Below are 7,984 nucleotides of genomic sequence, written 5' to 3'. Positions count from 1 at the left end.
TTCAAGGATTAGCATGTTGCTCCACCTTGTGTGCTTGCTTTCCAGATTTTCGAGATCAAGACATGTATCATGCTCATCTTCTATTTTTTGGGTGCAAACGCTTGTGCTCAAACAGCACTGCACTGTAATCATCATCCATCATTACAGAGAAAGGGACATACCCATGGGCCATGTGGGAAGACAAAGAAAAGTGTCACCCCGTAGTTCCGGCTAGCTGCCTACTTATCCCCTTTCGAACCCCACGACAGCGGAGGTCTTCTATGAAAACTGGCTATGTTATTCAGACAGAATGTCTATAAGTTACACTGTAGAACAAAAGCCAAATAAGTCCAGTTTAAGATCGGTGGGCTCTTCGCAAATGAAGCAACGAAAAAGTTCATGCCCGGCATATCGTATATTCTTATTAAAGAGCGTTTGATAATCAGGTCAGATGCTGGCACATAACGAGAACACTAGTGATTTCAATCCCATCGCCAAAAAGAACTGCCTAGTCCAGTTTGGAGAAAACATGTAGATATATCCACACGGGCATTTACCATCACGACTTCAGTTGATCAAACGTCTTGAGAAGGCTAGTCTTGCAGGCCTCGATCTCGGCATATTCAGGGGAATTAGGAGTGGAGGAGACGATGGCGTAGGCACCTGCCTTGTCCAAAAACCCCGCAGCTTTATCTGTATGTACAGAACAAGAACGAAATTTAAATGAACCACTTTGGATGCTAGAACGATACAAGGAACTACTCCCTCCGTCCCAAATTACTCGTTGTTGAAATGGATGTATCTAGAACTAAAATACATCTAGATACATCCATACATGTGACAAGTAATTCGGAACGGAGGGAGTAGAATCAAGTAGGATGCGTCAGTGGGATTGGCTAGTATTTTTACTCACCCAACTTTGCAAGTGCCACAAGAGCTTTCAGAGCTTCTTTGCGTGTTTTATCATCTTTAGCGCCTTCTAACACATTCAGAATTTCTTGAGCTCCCCCCATCTCTACCACCTTCATTCTCCTTTCATCTGCACCCGTAGGAGATTAGTAACAACATTCAATGGTAAAATTGGAATATATTTCATTGACAGAAATGTTAAGTACAGATAGACTGGAGTTCAACTGTTGTTACAGGAGTGGGAACGGAAAAACAGAAAATTTAGCTACTGCAGGACTTCATATGCCTAGATCCTTTTCACTGGTAAACTCTGGTGACTTCTACCGCAGAAATGGACCAGATGATACAAATGACCAACATCCTGTGTGATAGACTAGTAGCAATCTAACGGACGAGGATTTGGAGCTCTCAGGTGCTCCACACCCCCATACGAACATTTCGTTCAAAAAAATACCAAGAAATTTTAAAAGAAAATCTGAAATTTTGGAATATCAAACCTGGGTTCCCGATCTACCCCCGTGTGAAATTTTGTGAAAAATACCAGGAAACGTATTCGTGGCAAAAAGACAAATTTCCTATGTATAGAAAAACACTGTTTGGATGGATTTTTGTTCGGACAGTATTCCCTTCGCCACGGATACGTTTTTTGGTATTTTTTCACGAAATTTCACACGGGAGTAGATCGGGGACCCAAGTTTGGTACCCCCAAAATTCAGATTTCTTACGATTAATTTTCGTATAGGGGTGTGGAGCACCCAAGAGCTCCTGTGTATTTCCCAACCTAACACACATAATCATTAGTAAAGAAGCCCATAATCTCACGAGTCTGACATTGCTCAAGTCCAAGTAACTGCTAAGATGCAATGCTGGATCATTCTCATGCAGGGGTATGCAAATGGCAGGACCAAGCGATGAGTTGGATATTATTATTTCTGAGAAAAGGGGGAACGAGTTGGATATATTGCTCATACTCTCCACAACAGATGTAACATCCTAACTTTATGAGTTCATTTTTTCACAAAGCAAAGAGATAATACACAAAGCAGGAGTTTTCCTAAACAAATCAATCAGTAGTGATTATTTGCCATGAACAATATGTGGTAGAAATAAGTTTGTGTGATTCAGGGAGCCATCTAATGGGGCTTCAGGCTTGTGCAAGTGAAAGATGAAAGGTTCGAGGTAAGGGAGATAGATCATAGATATAAATAGAGTGACAGATTATAAGTTGTCACGCCATGGACTCCTGGACCCAGCCGATAGGTCTTTCTTGGTTTCCAAGTCTAGTTGGGCTAATTCATAATAATAGGTTTGTTTACATATTTCCTTGTTAGTTTGAGCTGGTTCAAAATTTTCCTAAACCCCACCAAGCTGTGCTAAAATATAAGAAATACTAGTATCACGAGTCTAAATCGAGCTCTCTAAGCAAGCAGTTCATAACATGTTGCAAAGCCCAGCATCGCAGAAATAAATTGCAACAGAACACTAAAAATGCTTGGATAGAATTGGTTACCATCAACGGCAAAACGAGCTAATCGGGAGGCCCCCATCCGCTTGAACAAGGGATCTTTGACATGTAAAAGCGTAATGGATTGCTGTAGTAGGTTATCCCCTGTAAACTTGTCAGACAGAAGCAATTTCAAGTTCACCAGCATAATGTCGCATCTGTTAGCACATTATATGAAATCGCTATCATACCCATGTAGGGAAAGAATTGCCAACCAACAAGGCCAGCAGTCCCTATGAAGAATATCTTTAATATCCATCCAAATTTCTTCTCAACTTCCTCCTCAAGTGCCCTGTCATCTGTGCACCATTTCAGTTCAAGTTAGACAATTATATACAAGAATTTTCACTTGGAGGGAAGTATTCATACAGTAAAAGAATAGCAAAAACTGCAAAGTAAAGAAACTTTCGAATTGCTTGTTCACAAATTACTTTCAACACAAGTTACCACAGCATAGCCCCATACATACTTCCATAGTGACATAAAAGCATGTGGATGCAAAGCATAACCAGTGAAACAGAGCTTACTAAGTCATAGTGATCCTGTAAGGCAATTCCACAGGCACCACCACCAGTCTGACAAGGTAAGTCATAGAGTTCTCGAAGAAAAACACTAGAATTGCAGGACGGATCAAACTGATAACACACCATTATTATGTCGAGACGGTGATTACCGGCGAGACAGAGTGAAACAATTAAACATGCCTCTTCGTCCCCTATACACCGATCTCACGTTCACTGATCCACATACATGTACATGGTATACACCAATAAAACAATCACCATCCACAGCCAAAAACACACGGTAATTCACTAACTCATGGCCATTTTGACCCCAATTTCATAAATGTGTCCCATGAGCAGCAAAACATCGTAGATTTGAGGTAGTGAAATGAAGCCACTGGGCCACTGGCCATACCTCTCTCGTTGTAGGTGCAGAGCCTGCGGCACAAGCGGGTCCCAGATCCGCCACTCCAACCGCCCGCCGCGACCTAGAGCCCAGACCACACGAATCAGGAAGCTTAGAGCATGGTGTGGAAGGAACCCAGAACCCAGAATCCAGGAGGGACCGGGGAGCGTACCTCGGCGCCACCGGCGCGGCGTAGGATAGGGATTCCTCTGCCGGAACATGCCTCCGCGGCCACCGGCGCTGCCCCGCGAGCGGCTGCCGCGGCGGACGGCGGCGGCAGCAGGCGGCGGAGCGCGACCTGCGAGAGCCTCTGCATCGGTGAATTGGTGCTGTGGAGGCGGCTTGGGCCCAGTGGGCTTACAAGTTCCCTTCGAGGTGATAAGTTGGACTTCGTGGGAGATGGTTCTCCTCGTTGGGCTGGACATGATATCTACCTTTTGCATTTCTATCGAAAAAATGAGACCAACTAACCAACGGTTACCTCTCAAATATTTGATCCTCAAATATCGAGGCATATAGTCTTGCAATAGCTTCTAGGAGGAGTTGGCTGCCATTTTTGGTTAGGACAATCTGATGATCTTGACTTCGTCCCTGTAATTGTGACGTCTGAATAAAGAGGTTCACATGTTTGCCCATTGGGGGCACCCCCAAGTATGCGTGGGTGCTTCATCTGAATTTCATTCTTTTAAGCATTTTCAGAATTTTGATGGGCTTATTTTTTCTGGCTTATCGGGTTTTGTCTGGTTTTTCCTTGCTTTCGAAGATTATTTTTCAAAGCATAGCTGTGCTTTTTGAAAAGGGAAAAAAATTATGCTTTCACGAGGAGCCCAGATTTGCTTGCGCGAGCTTGGAAAAATTGTGCTTTCATAAAAAACACAAATTTGCTTATCGTGGAAATACTGATTTGCTTCCCGGTGCTTCTTAGTAAAAAAAAAATATGCTTTCGCGAGAAGAATAGATCTGCTTTTCATGTAAGCACAGAAAAAAATTGTGCTTCCACGAGAAGCATAGATTTGCTTCTCGGGGAACCACATATTTGCTTCCGCCAGAAGCACAACTGTGCCTCTCGAAAAGAAAAAAAAATGTGAAAAACCGCAACTATGCTTCTAGGCTCTGTTTTTTTTCTTCCTTTTTTTGGTATTTGTTCTTTTTCTTGCCATTTTTTCGGTTTTCCTTTTTTGGAACTTTTTCGGCATTCATTGTTTTTTACTTTTTTGTGAAAAAAAGTTCGTTAAAGCCTATTAATATGGGATCTAGTTTCGAAGATCTTGACATGAGAAATCTAACGGTGAAACACTTTGGGATTTGGACACACAGTTTAAGAGGTAAAACGTTTTGAATAAACGCATCTATGAAAAAAAAGGGGAAATCCAGATTGCGACAAATGGGGAACATGCAATGCGTCGCTTTTCAGCCTCCGAGAAGGCGGGGAATGACCTTTGCAAGGGGTGACCCTTAACTAATGATTTCGGAAAAAGAAATAGAGGTTCAAGTTTTTTATTTGAAAAGTGAAAATTCCAAGCCTGCCCCGCCCCGAACACATGTATTTTTCTGGGTATAAAAACTATATTATACATATTTTTAGGGAAATAAAAACTATATTATACATATGTTTTGTATAAAATAGGTATTTTTTATGCCGGGCTTTGGGGAGAAGAGCTGAGCCCAGACCGGATATCGGGCTATCAGGCCGGTGGGCTGTCCATGAGAAGTAGTGAAGGGTCTGCAAAGATTGAGCATAATTTCACAATTCTACTCAAAAAAAGAGAGAGCATAATTTCATAATCAAGTCTAAATTTAGCACTAACTTCGTTGAAAACATCGGTGTGCATAGTATACAGAGTTGATCTTCTGGGTCCGCCACCATCTAGCTAGTAGGAGCTGCCCGCCGGCTCTCCTTCACCTGACGGCCTCCTACTGGCAGGCAATCCGAGTCATGGATCATCATCGGCTCTGTCCGCCTTCAACGTGCACGTTGCTCTCATTCTGCTCCTGTTCCTGGTCCGGGCACGCATCCTCCTCGGCGCGAGCGCCGTGAACCGCGGGCGGGCGAGATTATCCCCAGCTAGTACATCTGATCCGCGCTAGCCCACGATGCTCCCTGATCACCCCGCCCCACCCCGTCCATTTGCGCGCGCAATCGAGTGCGATGGCAACCGCGCGCGCGCATTCCTTCGGTGCTCCCACAATGATTTACTCCTCTTCCTTTTTTTGTCTCTCTTCGGTGGATTCGGGCATCCACATGATGCCGTCATGAATTCAAGTTGCGGGCTGCGGATCATTGCTCGATACGGATTCCATTGTCGTGGGATCGATCGATGGAGGCCGGGTTGAGGTGGCGTGGCCACGCGGGCGGGGCCTGGCCGGCGTGCACGCAAGGTGCTCGATGGTATGCGCACAGGCACAGGTCACAGGTGCGCGTTCCTTGATATCAGTTCTTTAAAACTTTTTAGCGGGCCGTGTTCCCTGCCATGCCGGGCTGTCCCTTTCTCTCTCTCGTACGTGTGTGTGTGTGAGCTCGTGGACGGGCATTGATGAACCACTGTCACAGTTTATGCCCACGGGCCACGGCAGCTTCAGAATATGTAGGCATCCCTGAAACTTGGTGTGCACAGACTGCAGTTTTTGCACCATTTTCAGAGGAAATAGAACCGTGAGCCCATGACTGAACAATATTGGTGATAAACTGATAGGTTGTAAAGTCCCATTTGTATATCTTATAAACAGTACATTATGCGTCGCACATAAGCAAATATTTTAGTAACAGTTCTACAACTTTTGACCCTGGAATCTTTGGCCAAAGATAGAGTAAAATAACGTTCCATCCCATGTGCTAGAACCCAAAGAGTAGTCCACAATAAGCTGTCTAGTCTTATGCACTGTCCGATGTTCGTAGAACTTGGTCATGAATAGAAGTGATAGCATCATCACAACTCCACTTAAGCAGTGTTTCACTCTATAGCTATGGCACTGTCTCAGATTTCTTCCTAAGCAACTGTAAAGATGGGCTTTGCAATACATAGATACACCCTAATGGTCTGTCCTTGTCTTCAGGACTGTTGAACTGATAGTGTCCTCAACCTGTTCCTGATTAGACCACACACTCATATGAGAAATCACAATACTTCTACAATCTTGATATCAAACTGCACATGCTGTGGTCAGCAGCTATCAGTATAATGTGAACATTGGAAAGGGGGAAAAAAAGGAGTTCCAAATGCCATCACTTTAGCTATCACTATAATCTTGATCACAGTCAGTATAGTGGTGCAACAGCAGCCACCAGCTTTAGGTAACACCGGTACATAGATAAATAGATTGCCTTGATTCTTGGTGCGGCGTCTCCATCGCAAATCACGTCAGACACAGCGAGTAGTGTGAACAATGTTGCTTGCACATGCATGCTAACCTCCTCCTTGTCTTTGTTAGGTTGCAACAAGAAACCAATTAGCACATCTATCTAAGTAGTAGTAGTATATGTTGGCAACTCATGATTGCTTCGTTCTTAAAACGAACAAAAAGAACACAGTCTCATTTCAAAGCCAAGCACTATTAGCATCTATTTCGTAGAAATTTATGACTTTCTGTACATTCCAAGTTCTTTCCACAATAAGAACATACGCCAAAAATGACAAAAGAAACAGGAGATTTGAGCCTGAGAAAAAAGCACTAGATGGTCTACAAGCCATAGAATGGTAACGGTGTACTCCTCAATTAATATAGCGACACGGGCGAATCATCTCCGACCTGCGCAGTGCCGTACTTGTTGGAGGAGGAGGAGCCCGGCGGCTTGGACAAGTCACCGGACCGCCTCCGGAGCATCTGGCGCATGCCGTCGGCGACCCGGACGGCGGGGTTGGACTTGAACTTCTTGCAGAAGGCCATGTGCGCCCGCACGGCCTCCTCGACGCCCGGGTGAGCCTGCTTCTTCCTGCCGGCCTCGTCCCTGACGGCCTCGCAGCACAGCCCGCACAGCCACTGGCCGTAGAAGCCGGCTCTCACGCTCGCAATGTAGTCCGGGGTGCAGTCCTCCCTCAGGCCACAGCACTCACACTTGACCGACTCTATCTCCATTGCTGCTGGCTATGGCTATTGCTATTGCTCTGTGCTGTGCTGTGCTGGCCTTGGTTGGCTTCTTGGGAGGCTATTTGTAGGGGAGGAGGTTATTACGGTTGTGAGGGCAGGGGATGGGATGGGGTGTATTTATGATTGGAAGGCGTTGCTGCATGTTCTGAGGCGAGAGATTTGAGACAGAGTTAGTTGGGTGTGAGCCTGCCTCGTTTGCTGGCCTTTTTCCTGGCATTTAAAAACTCTGGCATCAGTTGGTGGCTGGAAAGTGTTGCTGTTGCTGTGGGAATTTGGGGGGCCTCTCCCCTTCCACACAAAATGCAACCTTTGTCCCTTGCTGATCAATCCACCGGTGCCACCGAGTATACATATTTTTCAGGAGTTGGTTCTTTGTCAAGTTTCAGTTTTCTCCAGTTTTTCCCTGTAGGTATGGATTTCTACAAATGTTTGAGCCAGGCAGTGCTGTTTCCGGTGACATGAGCCAGCCAGCTGCCAGAGGGAGGACATCTCACCCTGCTACCAGATTAGGTTTTATGCACCAGCACAAGTTACTCCATAAACTCAAAGTGCCGTAGGATGTTCTTGTCAATCAATACTGTCCATGCTTGCTCGTCC

The 7,984-nt window shown here is 45.1% G+C and overlaps 2 protein-coding genes across 2 annotated transcripts; both read right to left on the bottom strand.

Annotated features, from left to right (window-relative positions):
- Nucleotides 1-315: 315 nt before the first annotated feature.
- Nucleotides 316-3,701, bottom strand: LOC123095645 (uncharacterized). The gene is made up of 6 exons (XM_044517183.1): nt 3,474-3,701; nt 3,311-3,383; nt 2,584-2,691; nt 2,399-2,497; nt 893-1,018; nt 316-672 (listed from the first exon to the last, which is right to left on the bottom strand). The coding sequence occupies exons 1-6, from the start codon at nt 3,615-3,617 to the stop codon at nt 539-541; spliced, it is 684 nt and encodes a 227-aa protein (XP_044373118.1). The 5' UTR covers nt 3,618-3,701; the 3' UTR covers nt 316-538.
- A 3,134-nt stretch (nt 3,702-6,835) lies between these two features.
- On the bottom strand, nt 6,836-7,464 carry LOC123099354 (uncharacterized). The gene has a single exon (XM_044521524.1). It carries the CDS (start codon nt 7,373-7,375, stop codon nt 7,016-7,018), a length of 360 nt encoding a protein of 119 aa, XP_044377459.1. The 5' UTR covers nt 7,376-7,464; the 3' UTR covers nt 6,836-7,015.
- Between the last annotated feature and the right edge of the window lie 520 nt (nt 7,465-7,984).

The sequence above is a fragment of the Triticum aestivum genome, chromosome 4D, assembly GCF_018294505.1.
Source record: "Triticum aestivum cultivar Chinese Spring chromosome 4D, IWGSC CS RefSeq v2.1, whole genome shotgun sequence".
Taxonomy (NCBI): domain Eukaryota; kingdom Viridiplantae; phylum Streptophyta; class Magnoliopsida; order Poales; family Poaceae; genus Triticum; species Triticum aestivum.
Note: the sequence above shows the minus strand (reverse complement) of the source record. Positions and strands in the feature narration are given on the sequence as shown.

What these genes read in the sequence shown, in the direction of transcription:
- LOC123095645 (XM_044517183.1), bottom strand. Translation starts at nt 3,617, where the DNA reads ATGCAGAGGCTCTCGCAGGTCGCGCTCCGCCGCCTGCTGCCGCCGCCG. An exon ending in GCCGCGCCGGTGGCGCCGAG is followed by an intron (nt 3,384 to 3,473) that starts GTACGCTCCCCG and finishes TCTGGGCTCTAG; the next exon opens with GTCGCGGCGGGCGGTTGGAG. An exon ending in AGCTCGTTTTGCCGTTGATG is followed by an intron (nt 1,019 to 2,398) that starts GTAACCAATTCT and finishes CTACGGGTGCAG; the next exon opens with ATGAAAGGAGAATGAAGGTG.
- LOC123099354 (XM_044521524.1), bottom strand. Translation starts at nt 7,375, where the DNA reads ATGGAGATAGAGTCGGTCAAGTGTGAGTGCTGTGGCCTGAGGGAGGAC.